This window comes from Ambystoma mexicanum, chromosome 9, assembly GCF_040938575.1.
Source record: "Ambystoma mexicanum isolate Mex_15411 chromosome 9, UKY_AmexF1_1, whole genome shotgun sequence".
Lineage (NCBI taxonomy): Eukaryota > Metazoa > Chordata > Amphibia > Caudata > Ambystomatidae > Ambystoma > Ambystoma mexicanum.
The window spans coordinates 653,049,339-653,069,415 of NC_090931.1; the positions used below are offsets into that span (position 1 = coordinate 653,049,339).

Genomic DNA, 20,077 nt, shown 5'->3' on the forward strand with positions numbered 1-20,077 from the left:
AAACTCACACAACAATTTCTCTCCCAGCAATCCGCACTCACTTTACCGGTTGTATGCTAATTGACCTTTTAACAATTGTCCAAATGATACAGTTCATTACAATAAAAGGAAGAAATTAGGAGATGAGATTTAGTATGCAGCTCATTCATAGCAATAGTCCGGTAAGAAAGCAGTGACGGGGGTGGGGGGGGTATTTCTATAATGGGCCAGTTATGGCCCCGCGGAGTTCAGTTCAACCAGCGGACACTAGGCGGTTTTAGTGTGAGAGCTGGATAACGGTCCTCGTAGTCTATAAATGTGGCCCAGCTGTTCCGGAAGGGATTGAGGTTGCCCAGGCGAATTGCCGTGACTTTTCCGCAATAACAATGTCCCAACACTTAGCCCACCTTTGCGGGATGGAGCGGCTTTCACGGTGCTTCCAAAGGCGGGCAAGGGCGATCTTAGCCGCCAGTAGTAGATGAGAGCATAGGCGAGCCGCGTTTCCTGATAGCGGCAGGTCCTCCTCCCCCGAGTCTCCCAGTAAGATTATTCCAGGGTCCCACGGGATATTGAGACCCGTTATTGCTCGGATATGCGCTAGAACCCCCTTCCAGTAGTCTGCGGCTTTAGGGCAGTCCCATAGGAGATGGAAAAGCGACCCCTCCCGCTCACACCCCCTCCAGCAGTTCGGTGAAGGACTCACACCTGCTTTATACAGTTGGGACGGAGTAATATAGTACCTAAAACCTACTTTACATCCCCCTTCCCTGTTAGTAACACACTGGGAGCTTCTGTGGAGCCTTGACCAAATTTTATCCCAGGCCTCGGGGTCCAAGGGGCGCCCCACGTCTCGCTCCCAGTTCAGCATATACCTTAACTTCAATTCGGGGTTGGCTTTTTCTAAGAGTTTGTGGAGGGTGGAGATCTTACCTCTTGGGGGGGGGGGGGGGGGGGGGGAGAGAGGGGATGCTGTCAGTGTTTGTTCGAGGGGTGTTAAGTCCCTGGAGCCTCGCTCTCTGACAGAGCGTTGAGATCCAGTGTCGGATCTGAGTATACTCGAATCGTTCCTCCTCGGTGATATTGAACTTCGCCATACAATCCTCAAAGGAGAGTGGCCGGCCTTCATTCAAAAAGTCTGAAATTTTATGGAGGCCGCCCTCTGACCAGTTGGCAAAGCTTCGGATGCAATGGATTGGGGTCAGATTGGGGTCAGCGGGCCCAGCAAGCTTTTGATACCCCACTTTCTATTTGCGGCCTTCCAGCTGTCCACGGTATTGCAAGTTGCTGGGAGCGGAGACATTGCAGGTGGGACTTTCTGGGACTGGATGTGTGGTAGATCTGACGAGGGGGACGTACACCATGCTTCTTCCAATTGCAACCAGGCTGGGCGATTCCCATGAGCGCAAGTCCATGCGAAGGCATGCGCGAGTCCATGCGAAGGCTTGCGCGAGTTGAGCTGCGTGCCGATATCTAGAGATGTCCGGGACCACCAGGCCTCCAAGTTGACTGCTTCGGGTCATGATTTTCCTGGCGATGCGGGGATCTTCTCCCTCCCCAAATGAATTTCATAATGTCGCCCGGCAAGGTCTGCTTCTGGAATATGGGTTGGGAGCGCGTGGCAATGATATAGCACTCTGGGGAGTAAGTTCATCTTTACCGTGGCAACCCGGCCCAGCCACGAGATCTCCTGTTTATCCCACCGCTTCAGATCTGAGCGGAGCGTTTTAAATAACTGAGGGAAGTTGTGTTTGTAGACTGACTAGCTGGATTTGGGGATATGGACACCCAGATACTGCAGCGAGGTGTGAGCCCATGGGATTGGCAGATCAGGACATAGGGTATTTCCCTGGCGCTTTGGAAGATTAATCGGGAGGAAAGAGGATTTATTATATTGCGCCCTGAACCCAGAGCATGCCCCAAATGCTTCCAATTCTTCGAGTAGAGTTTGCAGGGAGCTAGCAGGATCTTTGAGGGTGAGAAGTACATCATCGGCGTAGAGCGCCACTTTGTGTTCAGTCCCGCCTACCAAGATCCCCTTGATATTAGGATTGAGGCGAAGTCTCGCGGCAAACGGCTCCATCGACAGGGCAAACACCAAGGGAGATAGAGGGCACCCCTGGCGGGTCCCTCTGGATATAGGGATGCTTGCCGATTTCCTCCCATTGATACGGAGTTGTGTTGAAGGGTGTACGTAGCTTGCCATTAACCAAGTTATAAAGTTGTGACCGAAGCCCATTTGAGAAAGAGTGTTCCGAATTAAGTCCCAGTTCACTAGATCAAACGCTTTATGTGCGTCGAGGGAAATTACTAGGAGCGGAATTTTCATTCTGTTCGCGGACTCGATTATGTTGAGCGTACGCCTGATGTTATCATGAGTCCCTCTGTCCAGGATAAAGCCCGATTGATCTTTGTGAATTAGCTCGGGGAGAATCCTAGCTAGCCTGACCGATAGAACCTTGGAATAGATGTTCCCATCGGTGTTCATTAGAGCGATTGGTCTATATGAGGTTGCTTGCTCAGGATCCTTTCCCGGTTTCTGCAGTAAGATAGTAGTGGATTCAGCCATGCAATGTGTTACTTTTTTAGTGGATAGAAATGAGTTGAATAGTACTGTTAGTCACGAGGTCAGGATGTGAGCGACTGATTTATAAAACTTAGGCGTGAGCCCATCTGGGCCAGGGGCGGAGTTCTTGAGCGATTTGATGGCCTCTAAAATTTCCACCGAGGAGATTGGGGCTTCCAGAGAATCTAGGGGGGGAGAAGTAGAGGGGGGGGGGGGGGTGAGAAAATTCCAAATAGTACTACTGTTGGGCACTAGCCTCCTGGGATGTGGGTGGACCCTGCATGACCGCTTTGTGGTGGTCCACCAGGGTTTCGGTTATGCCCCAGGTGGTGAATTTGCTTGTCCCATCTGACCCCTTAAGGCTGATAATGTTGTTTCTGGTGTGGGTTTTCCTCAATTTGTAAGCTAGCAACTGGTTTGCTTTATTACTTTTGTGATAATAGAATTGTTTTGTATCTGCCAGGGCCTTCGCCGTGCGATCGGCCCAATGCATCTCCAGAGCCCTTCCCGCCTTTTTTAGCTCCCTGTCTGCTTTTCTCGAGTATTGGATCTTAAGGTAATTTTTCTAGGGAGGATAGTTTGGACTCTAGAGTTTCCGTGAGGATTTTGGAGAATCAAAATTGCTCGGAGGCTGCACTAATAAATACCCCCCTCATGACTGGCTTCATGGCTTCCCATAATAGTCCAATTGGGGTTTCAGGGGTCTGGTTCTCCCTGAAGTAGTTGACCAATGCTTCTTCTGCCTCACCTCTGATCGCCTGATCTAGTAGCAAGGAATCATTAAGTTTCCAGGACCTAGGGGGGAGGGGGTCGGTCCGGGCCTCCCAGGATAGAGAGGTCTGCTGAGACGGGCGCATGGTCAGACACCATTCTAGTGTGGATTTCGGTGTTACTAAAGCACGGGAATAAAGTGCTGGTGGCCAACAGAACATCGATTCGGGAGTGACCTCCGTGCGCGTTTCAGAAGAACGTGTAATCGCGAGAGTCGGGATTAGCTACCCTCCATATGTCGGCCGTGCCCAACTCTTAAAGGAATATAGCAAATGCAAGGGCTCGGGAAAAGTCAGGGCGGGATGGGGGAAGGGATTTGTCCTTCACGGGATCAGGAACCAAGTTAAAGTTCCCCCCGACTAGAAGACACCCCGAGATAAAAGTTAATAGCAGGGGGAGCAACTCATCTATAAATTTATCCTGATTTGCATTTGGGACATAGATCCCGACTATTGTAATTGGTAATTCTGCAATGTGGCCACGGATGAAAAGGTATCTGCCCGTCGGGTCTTTTTTGACTGTGGGGTTGGATAGAGGGAATTTATCGCTTAGGATGACCGCCACCCCCTGCTTCTTCTCGCCACCAGAGGCAAAGAAGCACTGTTTAAAGCGCTTGAACTTAATTCAGTGTTCGTCGGCTGGCAAGAGATGAGTCTCCTGGAGAATTACTATATCCCCATTTAACGCTGCCAGTCTATGCTCCACCGATTTGCGTTTCCTGGGGGAGTTCAGGCCTTGGACATTCCAGGATAGGATACGGACCTCCCTAGCATTATTCGGGCCTATCGATTCTGGGTACAAAGTAAGTGTTGTGCGGGTGAACTATGCAGGGGCTGCAAGGCTTTGGAATCTTCCTGAAGGAGCGCGATGATGTGCCATGGTTACCGATGTCTTCGAGTAAAACTATAACCGTTAACTGGGGCTTCTGGGCAGTTAAACAGCTCCCGTGGCTCAAAACTGCCACCCAAAACTGAGAGAATGAGACCATAAAACTCATTTGTCGGGTTACTGGTGGACCCCGACGTCGGGAGTCGCATCCCGCCGAGTGAACAGAAAACCGCCTAGGACCTGGTATGATAAACCTAGGGGTAGTGTAGAGCGCAAAGACCTGAGGCTGTGCGCCAGGGTGCGAGTTTATTGATGTCCCCCAGGGTGGTAGGAGTTGGCACCAGACCTTCCGTGAGAGGTGACAGAAGGCTAGGAAAGTGATGGAAACCAGAGGGCGCAGGGGGATGCCATGTGGAGAAAGAGATTGAACCAGCGGGCCGGCATCAGGGAGACATGTGAGGGCCACCGATCAATCCGGATTATGCTGCTTCCGGGGGCCCCGCGGCCTGCGCCGCCCACTAGCACGGGACCAGCGATTGGATATGGGCGAGCCGGGTTGGGATTGAGTGCAAGTGGCCTGGTCGGAGTCCTCGCCTGCTGGTTTATCCCCAAAAATTGGCCCGCCTCCTTGGGGTTCCGGATTTGCCTGCACACGCCCTCCCATTCGAAGCACAGGGATACGGGGTGACCCCCATCTGTATTGAATTTTCCTTTCTTGAAGCCATTCCGTGAGGTTGCGAAGGGCTCTCCTTTTCTAGAGGATAATGCTCGCAAGGTCTTGGAACAGTGCAATGTTTGCACCTCTGAAAATGATTTGTTTTGAGGACCTGGCCCCTCTCATTATTTCCTCTTTAACCCTGAAAAGTGAATCCGGGCGAGAACATCTGGCGGGGAAGATGAGGCTTCCCTGGGTGCCTTGCGGTGGACTCTGTCGATTTCCAGCGGGCGCTGTCCGGAAGAGTTATGATGAATCTAAGTAGGTCTTTAACAAAGCCCTCATGGTCTGCATTCGTAATTGAGGAGGGGATTCCGCGAATGCGGATATTATTACGTCTGGAGCGGTTCTCACTGTCCTCCTGCTTAGTCTCGAGAGCGTGACATCTGTCCTCCAGAGTTGCTATTCTGTTTAAGCCGCGCTCTAGTTCGCAGGAGTTGTCACATAGGCCATTCTCCACCTCCTCAGTGGGCTTTTCCACTTCTTCCACTCTTCTGTCTAGAGATGCAATCTTTTTGGTGACCTCCTCTGTGCCTTTTTGAATCTCTTTAGTAAGGGCTGCTAGAAGGTCTTTTAAATCTGTTTTGGTGGCGAAATGGGTGGCTTGCGGATGCTCCGGAGGAGGGAGGGTGCTGGGAAACACTGACACTGGAGTCGGTTTTGCCCTCCTTATTCTGGCAAGAGTTGGACATCATTGTTGCGATGTCTGCTTGCTTTGCCGCTTTCCCACTCTTCGACATGGTCCGCTGAGTGGTGGAGGCAGATGAGGGGCAACTGCCGCAGTATTGTCTAGGAGTCCGCACAGAGAAGTCAGGCCTGGCCCAGCTGAGCAGAGCTGGTGCAGGGAAAGAATAGTGAGCCCCACTTCGCTGAGGGTCAGATCAACAGGTGCGGGCGTTGAGGATGAGCACAGAACGGCTTTGCGGGCTGCCCAGCGATCCGTTGTTCTTTGCGGCGCCAACGGGAGGGCCCGGGAGGAAGTAGTAATTGGCGGAGTAGATGGGGCCAAGACCCACCAGGGGCCTGGATGGTGGCGCAGGGGATTGGCAGGTCCAGAGCAGTGCTGTAATCATAGAGTTGAGATGGAGTAGGTGAGCATTAATTTGCCTGCCGAGGATAGCTGAGCCAGATGCAACTCCATTGATCACCAGCAGAGGGCAGGGTGCATGAGTATTATTGCCCCCAGCCTCAGGGGGCTGCTAATGTTAGGCTGTGTACTTGTAGGCGCGGGATAATTCTCCCCCTGGAACAGATTTAGTCACAATGGCTCTCCATATGGGCCTCGGCTCCTGCAGTGACCATGGGGGCCGCTGGGTTGATACGCAGGGGGCTCCGGAAGATCCCCTGCAGGCAAGCACCAGAGTCTCAGGAGCCCAGTCCTCTGACGGGGAATCGATGTATAGAGAGATGCTGCTTAGGTCAGGCAAGCGTAGAGAAGAAGGTAGCTGGTGCAGAGGACACAATGTTGATCCTTTTCAGTGTTCCATTCCCATGGTTCTATCTTTCTTGCTTTCTTTGGCCCACAGGGGCCTTCAAGTAGGTTCCATTATAGGTTACCTGGCGGCGCTGTCTATCTTCAATCGCTCGTCTGAAGAATGTTCTTATTTTAAGATTCCTTTGATTTCCCAATTTCTTAAAGGGCCACTAATGTGTTCCTGCTGTCCCCGTTCCAGGTGCCAGTTTGGGATCTGAATTTGGTCTTGAAATTTCTGATGGCTGCTCCATTTGAACCTTTGCACTCTTGTCCTTTGTGTCATGATCTCTGCTTCCAAAAGGTCAGGGTTTTCCCAACTCCCTTGGAAGCAGATCCATAACCCAGGTTCCGAGTGCCAACCAGTCCCAATTGGGACCTTTTGGACCCAGCCCTGGCGCCAGTGGCACCAGGCTCATAAATATGCCCAGTCCCAGCGCTGGAAGCGCCGGGCTCATAATGCTTGGGTGGACTACCTGCAGCAGACCATGCTGCTTACTTGCCTGCCAGTTGAGTCTCTGATCCTCTTCTGTTTGGAACTACTTTTCCTGTTGGGTGGGGCAGGAGCCACTCCCTAGATTCAGAACACTGGAACTCTTCTGGAAAGCAGGAACTCTTTTCTTACCTAGGCGTGGCTGTGGAAGGAGACACCTAAGCACTACAGGAGGCTATTTAAACCACACCCGATGGATGAATCTTGCTTTGCGTTATTCTGCATCCTCAGCAGCAGAACGCTCATCGTGTCTTCTGCATCTGATCCTGGGCCTAAGGAAAAAGGCTTACCATTCTGAATCCAGTCTTCAGCAACACCTATAAAGACAAGAAAGAACAGGTTAGCATTACGGTCTTCAGTGACAGCTCTTCACTTACCTGGTCCATCGGCTGTCACCAACGCCTCACGCTGCATTCCGGCATCTGAAAGACAAAGGCTTACCTACTCTTCGTGCGCTCCGGAGGTCTTCACACTGCATTCCGGCATCTGAAAGACAAAAGCTTACCAACTCTTCGCACGCTCCGGAGGCCTTCGGCGCTGCATCCCGCATCTGAAAGAAAAAACAAGGTGCGCTTAAAGACATTGGGGAACTTTAATACTCACGTGCCATTACTCCTTTCCACATCTAACCCAGTGGGTATTCCGGCACCCTGCAGCCGCCCCGAACTTGTACCTGCAAAATAAAAAGACAGTTAGAGCGCATCGTGAAGCAGGCAACAAGCGCTTACTTACGTGCTTCCAGGCGCTTCTATTCATCACACGGGCTCCATCTTCAACTCACTTCAGCCCGCCATCCGCCATCGCCGGAACCCTGCAAAACAAGAGACATCATTACTAAAGACTTTAAAGACATTAGGATTACTCGGAACTTACCGTTCGTGCAGTAAACGACGGACAGCAGTCCTCTGAAGTCAAGAGGCCTGCTCCCCTTATCCAGTGAAGAAACTGGTTACAGCACCCTGCCTCGAGGCAGATGGAGAGCACGGCGTTCACTTACCTAAGGTGAGAGCGTTAACCTTTGGGGTTCTACAGGAGAAGAGAAAGGGAAGAAGAGAGAGACATTCAATAACCCAGTTCATTAATCCCACATTTTCTATCTGCAGACATCTTACCCTTCGAGCCAGACATACAGTGCACAGAGGTCCAGCCCAAAGAGCCAGCCGTGTGTTACACATCACCTTTGAAGATATGGTACACGCCCAGTCAAGACCGGCGCCTCTACGGGAATCAGGTGAGCGTTACACTTTGAGACTGCTCTGTTTCAAGACCGTGGTCTTGGTTGCGGTTACATCCGCTTGTAAAGTGAGTGAATTGGAGGCACTTTCATCTAAGCCGCCCTTTACTGTATTCCACAAGGATAGGGTTGTACTGAGGGTACGTGCTTCGGTAGTATCAGAATTTCATTTAAGCCAGAAAGCGGTTCTTCCGTCTTTCTATACTCCTCATCCTGGTAAGGAAGAGGAGCGACTCCATAGGCTGGACCTTAGGAGAGCACTGAACTTTTATATTTCTAGGATGTCCAGGGTCACACTGGATGATCAACTTTTTGTGAGGTATGCTGGACACCGATTGGGCCAGGCTGTTAACAAACAGACCTTGTCCAGGTGATTATCCTCGCCATTACTGAATGTTACCGATTGGTGGTCAAGGACCCTCCGGAAGGGTTGCAAGCTCATTCCACTAGGGGCGCGGCTACTTCCACAGCCATGCAGCAGGGAGTTCCTATTAGGAATATTTGTGACACTACCACATGGGCTTCTATCCACACCTTTGTCAAATATTACTCCCTGGTTACGCTCCATGGTCAAGATACGGCCTTTGGTAAGGCGGTTCTTTATTCTGCCATCTGATTGGGTATTTTAAATTCTCTTCCCTCCTCCATTTTCTGGTACTTCTTTGGGAGTCTGTTAAAGATGCGGTATACATTGGAGGACACAATCCATTTGAGGAACAAGTTACTTACCAACTGGTAACGTTCTTTGACTGGATTTTCCTCCAACGTATTCCACATCGCCCTTACAGCCTGCCCCTCTGGAGAATTTCCTATGCTATTGCAGCTTCCGTTTCCGCAAGGCTATGTGCAGTCAAGCAGGCATTGGCTATGTTCATGTCATGGAGAAAAAAACATAAACTGAGGCTATGGGCGCCGTGCGTCCTATTTATAACATCCGATGACTTCGCCCTCGACGGAGGCCTTCGAGGGACATCGACCCGACTCCATCGACACAGGACGCCCTCTGCCGAAAAAGTTTCCGAAGTACACAGCTGTGGACATTACATGTCAAAGATGTGGAATACGTTGGAGGAACATCCAGTCGTAAGAACGTTCCCAGTTGGTAAGTAACTTGTTCGTCTCTTGGCTTTGAAGGCAGAGTCGACCACTGGACGAAGGAACCGAAGAAGAGCTTGAAGAGGACACCTGCTGCAACTCCTGGACCGTTGGTTTGCCCAGTGAATCTCTGTTGCAGTGCGAAACGGAAAGTTTGCATCGACAGAGAAGCCCCTGCAAGGACGACTTCTCCCCTTGAGTTGGTGGGACCAATCCACTCCAAAGTAAGCCACCTGGACATCATCTCGGAGCTGGTTGAATTTCCAGAGAGTTGCTGCTGGAAACCATATAACTAGGGAGAGGAACACCAGATTGTGTGCATTGCTTTTAAGCTGGCCCAGATCTTTTGGAAGATTCTCTGGACTCCCAGGAAGCAGGACTGACCAAACCTGAGCCCCCTCAACAGAGTGCGGGACTCCAGAGGCAAGGAAAGTCCATCTCGATAGCCAGGAACCACAGTTTGCCTAACACAGGGCTTCTCTAGTCAAATCGAATTTGGATTTTCAGCACACTAGCTGGGCTTCACCTGGAAAACCAACAGTCGGAGTTGCAGCTTCGTCCAGTAGTTTCCAAGCAAAAAAGCCTCACCTTTTATACAGGTTTCTCCCATTCATTCCAGCCTAGCTTTCAATCACACAACAGGGTGGCTGTCCTTGCTGGACAACCAGTCGGCCAATCACCTTTTGGTTGCATTCCTGTAACCAAGGGGGTTAGGCACAGGGAGTTTCGGGCACCTCCCTCACTTCCTGCCCCTGCCAGACATACTGGAGCCAGAGGCGAGCATCACTCGTGAATCCTGCCAAAGACGAAGCGAACAAAGGGACCAAATCTGGTTTGGTGCGCAGAGTAAATCTCAAGAAGGACCTTTCCATCAAGAAATGGCGGAAAAAGACCACCAGGGCCATTTTTAGCAAAAGACATTGTAGTGAAACTTAAGGCTTCACTGCCCTGTAAAAAGTACAGGTCAGGATCCAAAATAAAAGCAAAAGGTTGGGGGTCCATTCAAATGGATGGAAAGGTGCAGTAAGGGAAAGTCTTTCCTGACAATAAGGTCTTATGTTTTGGTCTGTGTACCTTCAAGCATAGTTGTGTGTTTTTATAAATGTGTTTGACTCTGACAGTACTTGCCCCAAGACTTTACTTGGCCTATTTGTATTTATAATAAACCTTTATTTTTTTATTATCCTTCTGGTTGTCAGAGTTTTTATTGAATTCTTTGTGTCCTATAGGTTCTGTGCACTTTCCTACAGCCCTCTCCCCCTCCTAAAATGGGCCTGGCTGCTCTGTCTGCGCTATCCTATACTCTGGTGGTACAGCCTCGTAGTAAGAGTGGAGTCTTGTACTGCCTCAGCTGAATGGTTTTACTAAGCCCTTAATTGGACTTCAGAAAAACTGTCCTAACAAGGTACTCGCAGGTGGAGAGAATTTCACCCAAAAAGGAAATCGACTATAACGGGCAAATGGGGTTGCCTTAGGGGCAACCCAAATAAGACTTCAGAAGAAATCCCTCTAGCCATCAATTATGTTACTGATGCAACACAATAGAGGGGAAATACAAAGAAAGTTGAGGGAGCTCTGCAAAGTGTCCCACAAATCCCCAAAAAATAGGAATCTGTCCTAACAGGGGCACTAAGGTAACTCTTTCCAGCTAGAGATTGCCCCTATTTGCAATACTAGTCCCTCTTGGTCTCTTGTGAAATCTCTTGCCTGAACCGAAAAGCAGTTTACATATCTGATACTGCTGCTTCTTTTTTGGGAATGACTTTGGCACTGAAAGAACGGTTGTTTAAAATCTATACTTTTCACATTTTACTTTTTTTGTGCAGTTTTACTTGCCTGTTAGTGTTTTCTTTTTGGCTTCATGTAAATATATTTGTATACAAAGAGGGGTGGGGGACAGGGAGTGTGTGTCGTGTTTGAGTGTGTGTGACTTCTCTTATTTGATAAGTCTGTACGTACTGTACCTGCAAACTGACAACCACTTGTAGAGCCTTGTGAGCTTTAGGAAATCCTTAGCAGTTCCAGAGTCTGGGAAAATCTACCTGAAGAGCAGGACCACATGGCTTGAAGGACAATCTCCCAAACTCAAAGCCAGTGGATCTTTACCTTTGCTATAGAAACAGTACAATCTTTAACTTTGTGTTGATTTGACTCTTCTCAAATTTCTGTAAGGCGTTCAATTATTTACCCCTGATTTCCATTAGCATGATTTTGATATTTGAGCTTTCCTTTGTCTCTAACAGTTTCTCTCCACTACTGTCTTCATTCTAGGTGGTCAAAGCAAACTGATGTTGGCATCACTCACTTCCGGTCTGGCATGAGCCATGAGGAGGACCAGCTAATTCCCAACTTGTACCGCTACATACAACCCTGGGAAAGCGAGTTTATTGACTCTCAGCGTGTGTGGGCCGAGTATGCCCTCAAGAGGCAGGAAGCCATTGCTCAGAACAGGTGCGGTGTAGTGCTTTGTGAAGACTGGTTTGACCCTTGCGTGATGGAGGTACAAATTGTGGGCAGTGTTTAGGAAGTGGGGTGTTTTCCATTGAAGTCTTGGAAGGGGGTGGAAACTGGCATCAGTGCAGTCTTGCAGTGGGATATGTATGCAAAAGTGGATAACGCGCACTATCTGTTTGATGGGTTCCATGGAAAAGCATACCTTTAGTCGCCACAGCCTGGGCTTTTGAGAAGATTGGGGTGCACAATTTGGGGCCATGGAGGAGCTTTTCAGGGATTTGGATGATCCACTGAGGCTGCCTCAATAAACTAATCTTCCTGCAGGCCTAGGACATCACCGGAGTGATTAGTGATCCATTGTCTTTCCATGCTTTTCTTTTCAGGCGCCTGACACTAGAAGATCTGGAAGATTCATGGGACAGAGGAATTCCCCGCATTAATACTTTGTTCCAAAAGGATAGACACACCCTAGCATATGACAAGGGCTGGAGAGTACGCACAGACTTCAAACAGTACCAGGTAACCGCAACATGGGTTAAGTGCTAAAATGTTCTGTCATGGATGTGCAGCTCACTGACAAAGCATTAGGCTTACTCCCTACAGGCCTCCAAATGTCCACTCTTAACCTGTTGCCTAGTGATAATTGAATCTCGGCAAATAAGAAATGGTGTGCTTTGTGTATGTAGTGAAGTGAGGTGGTGAATAACCTTTATGCCTTGATAGTAACTTCCAAGGTTTACCCTTGCTCACTGTATTCAATTTCTACTGGGTTTTTTTCAGCCCTACTGTTAGGCAAGATTGTATGCAGTACCTTGTTGGACACTGCACCAGCCTTGGCCTCTTGGCAATAGTTAACCCAACCTTTGGTATAAGCATGTACTACACGAGTTGGTAGTGACTGGTCAGCCGGACTTACCTCAAGGGGGGGGTGGGGGGTGGGGGGGGTCCATGTGAGCTGTAGGGTTATAACGTAGTCACAGTGAAAAGTATCCAAATAAACTTGTACACTCAAGGTTTCTTGATTAAAAGATTATTAATTGAACAGTCAGTTTGGTAGGGAGAATTCTCAAATGTGCGAATTACCTCCACATTAGAGACCCCCAGCAACTATGCTGGATTTTGAGGACTTGATTTTTTTTAACCTTCAGAGAGTGAGACCCCTTTGTCCCACTCTCATGTATTTTAATGTGATCTCTGAGCTTTGTTTCTTTTGGTTGTGCAGTCTGACAATTGTGGCACACGGCACCTTTAGTGCAGTGGCACAGGGAAGTCTTTCAGATTTCCCAAAGGTTTAAATACCTTCTCTAGGATAAACTGTTTTCGAGAGCAGTAAAGTTAAATTGACTTTACTTACATATGTAGCTTTCTAGACCCAGCACACACTATCTTACAATAGGGTGCTGAAGGGGTTACCTAGTATCCCTTGTGTCAAGCTTCTCAGGTAACAATTTTATGTTACCCTTTCCTCACTGAATGGCTGGTGGCAGTGGTTTCGTTTTAACTACTGTGGTGTGCATTTACCGCAGGCTGCGTTCGCAGCTGCAGTAAAGCACTCGAGGGTGCCATTTTTGTCAAATGGCCCCGGTCGTCTTTTTTCGCCATTTCTTTGCCGAAAGGTGCTTCTTGAGATTTATTCTGCGCGCCAAACCATGTTTGGTCCCTGTTAGGCAAAGTTTGTGTGCAGTACCCTTTGGGACCACTACACACAACTAGGACTACAGGTGTAAGCAAAACCAACCTTTGGTAGAAGTCTGTACTGCACAGTTTTGTGGTAGCAATGCTGAGCAGCCAGGCTCATCTCAAGAGGGGAATGCGAGCTGTAAGGATGTTACACAGAGGTCTATAATTGCACACATTCAAATTGACTCTTACACAAGGGTTCTTGGTAAAATACTTTTTAATTTATTTCAGTCAGTTATAAAACATTCACTAGAAGGAGGCCATCTATATCACACAAAAATATACTTCAGTACTTTACACTATCGGGTTCTGAGACATTTAAACTACTTTGAAGGAGGAGCAAAATGGCATTCAGAGCATTTGAAGTAGGAGCAAAAAGGCATAAGTCAATAAAAAGAAGAGTACAATCATTCTTAGACAGTGCAAATAGTTTGAGTTCACCAGAGGAGTTGATTCAATGCAATAGGTTAGGCCAACGTCAATGGGCTGAAGTCTTGTATAGGATGAAGCAGTTCTGGAAGTTAAATGGAAAAGTCTTTGCCAAAGTTCTCAGAAGTAGTTCGTAAAAGAAAGATTCATATGTTGGGTCACAAGCTGATTAGGCCTCTAAATTGCTAAAGTTTCAAGCACTTTCGCAGTGAGAGGTAAGTTCTCTTGGTCTGGTTTTCACAGTACCTTACAATGAAGAAAAAGATGCAGCTGAAGACGTCTGTTCCTGGCAGTTCCTGCAGATCTCGCTGTTCCTGAGCCTCAGTCGTGGGGACAAGAGGGAGGACGTCGGGGGGAACTCCTGCACTGCACTGGGACTGGTCCAAAAGCTGGCAAATGGCAATTCTTCTGGTAGCTGTAGTCCAGCACAAACTGGTGTCCCTCTCCCTGGTTATTCGGTTTTCTGCAGCACTCTGAGGAAAATACAATCAGCTCCCAGAATGGTATCCGGGTGGCTTACGAGTCGATTGGTCCCACCAACTCAATGTGAGAAGTCGTCCTTGAAGGGCTTCTCTATCGAGAAGAACTTGACGATTCAGACCTGCAGCAGGGCTTCACCGGGCAAACCAACGGTCCAGGAGTTGTAGCAGCCGTCCTCTTCCAGCTCGTCTTCGGTTCTTTGGTTCCAGTGGTTGACTCTGCCTTCCAAGCCAAGAGACTCGCCTTTTATCCAATTTTTTCCCATTCATTCCAGCCTAGCTGCCACTCACCCAGCAGTGTGGCTGTCCTTGCGGGACAGCCAGCCAATCATGCCAGCGTGCATTAAGGTCTCCTAGGAGACTAAGCACAAGGAGTTTCAAGGCACCTCCATCAATTCATGCCCACCTCTGGCACTCAGACGCCAGAGGCGGTCTTCAGTCCTAAAAGCCGCCAAAGGCACACTAACAAAGGGACCAAACCTGGTTTGGCGCGCAGAGATAAACTCTAGAGTGACCTTTCCAAAAAGAAACGGCGACAAAAGAAGACCGGGACCCGTTTAAACAAAAGGGCTTAAGGCGCCATCTTGAAAAACATGGCTCCTGTGATTTTTAGCTACCGGTGTTCGCGGTCGGGAAAAATCATGGTAGTTCATTGTGAAACCACTGCCACCAGATTTTTCAATAGGAAAGGGTATCATTTGACTGCTACATGAGTATTTAGACACGGGATACTATGTAACCCCTCGAGCTCTCCATTGGAAGATGGTGTGTACTGGGTCTTGGTAAAGTCAATTTCACTTTACATTCTCTGGGATAAACTATTTAAAACTTTGGGAAGTCTATAAAGTCATCCTTGTGTCACTGCACTGAAGATGCTATGGAACACACATGAAAAGATGCCTATGAAGTTGTCTAAAACTCCTTAATCAAAGAACACGAGTAAAACACACATCAAATTACCTGAAAGAGCAGGAAAAAAGGCTCGCACTCTTTCCAGGTAAAAAAATCAAGTCCTCAAAATCCAGCAAAGTTGCTGGGGGTCTCTCAGGTGGAGGTAATTAGCACATTTCTGAGAATTCTCCCTAACAGCCACCTCCTTGAGCCTGGAGACAAGTAGGGAATGGTCTACCAGGTCGAAAGCTGCAGTGAGATCCAATAACATAAGCATGGAATGGACACCCTTATCCAAGTGCTCATGGAGCCTCGATTTCAGCTGAAGAAGGGCTGTTTCCGTGCGGTGACCTGCCCTAAAGTCCGATTGCTAGGTGTTCAAGACCGGGAAGTTGTTTAGGTGACGTGCCACTTGCCTATATGCTACGTGGTCCAGGATCTTTAATAGGAAGAATGTATTGGTAATGGGTCTGTAATTTTAAAGGGTCTCCATGAGAAAGACCTGGTTTCTTCAATAGGGGAGTCACCCACAAATTTTTCAAGTCTTCTGGCACAAAACCCTCCACAAGAGAAGTATTAACAAATTTGCCAATTGCAGCCAGAAGAGTTGCTGGGGCAAGACTTCATGACAGCAGAGCATGGGTCACCTTTGCAACAAGTCGTTCTAAGATGAACCACAACCTCTGAGTGTTCCTCCAGAGAGATGGGTGAAAACTTGAATTGGGGAATGGAAGGGTATTTAAAGCTTTCAGCGCTCTGCTGGATCGTGTTCAGTAGCGTGCCCTCTTTCTGAGTTGATATATTGGCCTTAATGTCGTGGAGTTTCTTAGTTATGGGGTCCTGTATGCTGTGACACCATGCCTTATCTTTCACTACTGGACCAAGATCAGGTGCACAAGTAGCCTCCTGTTCTTGGATTTTAAAGAGTTCTTTGGTCTCTGATTAGTGTTCGAGATCCTGTCATTAAAGTTCTTTTTAGCAGCCTGAGTAGCAACTTTGTAACTTCTAGCAGCGACTTTGTATGTCTCAAGGGGACCAGGCCCTGGGTTACCTTTCCAAGCTTGAAAGTTTAATCATATTTGATATAGTCTTTTGCAAATCAGGGGAGAACCATAGTTTGATTTTTATAGTGTGCCTGGTATGTCTCCGTTTTTCAGGAGCCAGGGTATTGGTGATGTTTTCCAGGTTGGACATCAGGGCTTTAGCCATCCCTGTTAGTGAAGAGGAGGAAGTAAAATGTATGCCGGGGTGCAACAGTGGAGTCACTTTGTCCAGCGTAAGAAACCTGGGATTTCTACCTAGTTCCCAGTGTGGTTTGGCCTCTAATTTTGACTGGGAACTCTGCCAGGATGGAAAGTGTAAAAAGAAGTGGTCAGACCATGGGCAGGGTGATGCCAGAGGGTCTGTGGTAACCACATTAATGGCAGACCCAATACAGGATATGTCCCTGGTTGTGTGTGGGTAGGAGGTTTCTTTGGCTGAAGCCTAAATTGGCCCTGACTGTCTCTAGCTCATGTCCCCTTGAGTCGTCCTTATGGCCTAGCTAGAAATTAAAATCGGCCATCAGAAGGAAGCGAGAATTGGGTTTAAGGCAGGATGTGAGATGGTTAGATGGGGCTGAAGTAAAGTCTTCAAACCAGGGGGGGGGGGCGCTATAAATCACCAATAGATTATTGGTGGATTCTGCATTCCGGCCGATCTTTACCTGTAAAGATTCAATGCCATCCTTAACGATCCCCGTTTGTTCCTAAACTGATAATGTAGATTTGAAGATAAGGGCCACACCACCCCCTTTGCCCTCCTGTCTGTCTGCTCTCAGCATGGTATACCCCTCTGGTATGGCCAGATTAAGCGTGGGACCTTCGGCACTATGTGCCCACGTTTCGGTAATGGCGCTGACATCCGTGTCAGTGGACTCAATATAGGCTGCAAGCTCGGTTTAGGACTTTTTGACTGCATGCAAAAGTTTGCATGGTCAAAAAGTCCTAAAAATGCTACCACCAAAGGTTCGAACACCAAAAGTTTGAACCTTTCGTGGTAGCATTATAGGTAAGTATAAAAAAGACTGCGGGGGCGTCACCCGTAAAACCCCGCTCACTATACTGTGTGGTATAGTGAGCGTGGTGTTGCGGGGGTCATCCCCGCAACACACCCGCAAAAAAGAAAACGGGGGCTGCAGGTGTGTCCGCCGCAACAACCCGCTCACTATACTTTGCAGTATAGTGAGCGCGGGTTGCGGGGGAAACCCCTGCAGCCCCCGTAGTATGTAAGTGTGTTCGCATGAGAACTTTTGGCAGTTCGCACCTTTCTCATGCGAACAATTTTTGCGCGCGGCTGAAATTACCGCGCGAATCACTTGGATTTGCAAGCTCGGTAGTATGTTTTACCATAGATCTAGTATTCAATAATAGGCATGACAATTTGTGCACTGGCAACACTTGGTGCCCTGAGCGTATGGGTGCTTTCGGTGCTCCCTGGGGTATAGATGGCTGCGTACTTATTTCAGCAACCGGTAATGCCGTGCAGGGGTTTGTGTTAGGGAGAAGTCTCAAAAATGTGCTAATTCCCTCCACCTTAGAGACCCCCAGCAACTTTGCTGGATTTTGAGGACTTGATTTTTTTACCTGGAGAGACCCTTTTTCCCACTCATGTATTATAATTTGATTTTATACACTGTTTCTTTTGATTATAGAGTTGTAGAGTCTAACAAACTCCGTAGGCGGCATCTTTTACATCTGTGTCACACAGCACCTTCAGTGGCACAGGGAAGTCTTCCAGGCTTCCCAAGGTTTAAATCCCTTCTCTGGGATCAACTACTGTTTCCCAGAGCAGTGGAGTGAAATTCACTTCACTTAGTCCTGTAAAATTCTAGACCCAGCTCACCCCATCTTAACATAGAGTGCTGGAGGGGTTACTTAGTATCCCTATGTCTAGTTACTCATGTAACAGTCAAATGTTACCCTTGCCCCTCAGAATGGCTGGTGGCAGTGGTTTTACAATGAACTACCATGATTTACCCCGACCGCGAACTGTTCGCAGCTCCGGTAACGTTTAATCGCGGAGCCATGTTTTTCAAGATGGCGCCTGAGCCTCCTTTGTTGAAACAGTTCCCGGTCTTCTTTTTTCACCATGTCTTTGTGGAAAGGTCCTTCTCCAGTCTTTCTCTGCGCGCCAAACCAGGTTTGGTCTTTGTTCATTCGCCTTTGGCGGGCTTTGGGAGTGCACTCTGTGGTACCCTGCTGGGTGAGTGACAGCTAGGCTGGACTGAAGGGGGGATAACTCAATAAAAGGCGAGTCCTTTGGCTTGGAAGGCATAGTCGACCACTGGACGAAGGAACCGAAGAAGAGCTTGAAGAGGACAACGGCTGATGCAACTCCTTGACCGTTGGTTTGCCCGGTGAAGCCCTGCTGCAGTTCCGAATCACCAGGTTTGCATCGACAGAGAAGCCCTGCAAAGGACGACTTCTCCCTTTTGAGTTGGTCGGACCAATCAACTCCCAAGTAAGCCACCTGGACACCCATCCCGGGCTGGTTGAATTTCCTCTGTTGCTGCAGGAAACCCCAGAGCCTGGGAGAGGGACACCAGATTGTGTGCGTTGCTTGTAAGCTGGCCTAAAGCTTTTGGAAGATCCTCTGGACTCCCACGAAGCAGGACTGACCAGACCTGACTCCCCTCCCCTCCCCCCCACCCCCTCCTCTGTTCAGTGCGCGACCTCGGATGCAAAGAAAGTCCACCTTGACTGCCAGGAACCGCGCTTATTGCTATTTGCTGTAACGCGAAACAGCCACTGAAAGTAAAGTTTGCCGGTTGCCAGCTTTGACGGTGCCAGTACAGTGCTGTAGTCCCCTGACGTCCTCCCTCTTGTGTCCCCATTACTGAGGCCCAGGAACACTGATCTGCAGAGCTGTACAGGAACAGAAGTCATCAGCTGCATCTTTTTCTTCTTTACTAAGGTACTGTAAAACTAGCCTAAGACAACTTACCTCTTACTGTGGAAGTGCTTGTAACTTCTGCAACTCACAGCAACAGCTTGTGGCCCTATATTTGATTTTTCTCAAAGACTCCTAAGAACTTGTGCAAAGACTTTTCCATTTACCTACCTGAAGAGTTCCATCCTATACAAAGACTTTGGCCTATTGACTTTGGCTTAGCCTATTCAATTGAATGACTCTTCTCTTGCTATCTGAAAGTATTTGCCCTGCTTATGAATATTTGTCATATGTTCTAATAACCTTTGCCTTTTACTTATCTTTAAAGAGTATTCTGTATGCCAACAGTAAGGTATTAATGTCCCCAGCACCTGTGTCTTTGAAGTCACCTGTGGGTGTAGGTTGTCTGTGGGCCATCCCAAAAGAGCCTTGTCTGATCCAGAAACTGAGTATATAGTATTGAAGTGTATTTGTGTGTTACTGGTATATTGCTCCCTTCGAAAGAAAACTTTATATCTGACTGATATATTATTAATTGTTTATGCAAGAAACCTTGAGTGTAAGAGTTTATTTGAATACCTGTAACTGTGAATCTTTGTAACTCCACTACTGCTTACATTCCCCTCTTGAGATAAGCCTGGCTGCTCAGCACGCTGCCAAAACTGTGTAGTACAAGCTTATACCAAAGGTTGGGGGCCTATACCTGTAGTCCTAGTTGTTTGTAGTGTTCCCAAAGGTTACTGCATTCAAACTTTGCCTAAAAGTCTGCAGGCCTGCTTGTAGGAGAGTTGCTGATAGTTGCTGGGGACACTAAAAGACATTAACGAAAAGTCCGTCTTGAGTAGGGCAATTATTTGCTTGATACACGAAGTGGGCAGCTTTTCAAAACTAGTGTCAGCAATTTCTTCAGAGCATTTGGAATTCGTAAAGGTTAGGCTGCAATTAGCCCCATTAAGGACCTGAACTTGTGGAAGAATGGATGTGCTAGAAGAATCAGGAATTTGCTCAGTAGGGTGTTTATCAAAAATGCTGTGATCCACGGCTATTGCAGCAAGGACTTCCGGA

General features: G+C 48.2%; 1 protein-coding gene across 1 annotated transcript in view; it reads left to right on the top strand.

The window, feature by feature from the left end:
* PRPF8 (pre-mRNA processing factor 8) overlaps window positions 1-20,077 on the top strand; it is a 497,675-nt gene that overhangs the window by 276,555 nt on the left and 201,043 nt on the right. Inside the window, exons 26-27 of the mRNA XM_069615406.1 lie at window positions 11,421-11,600; window positions 11,987-12,122. Of these exons, the coding sequence (XP_069471507.1) occupies window positions 11,421-11,600; window positions 11,987-12,122 (316 nt within the window). The remainder of the gene's footprint in view (window positions 1-11,420; window positions 11,601-11,986; window positions 12,123-20,077) is intronic.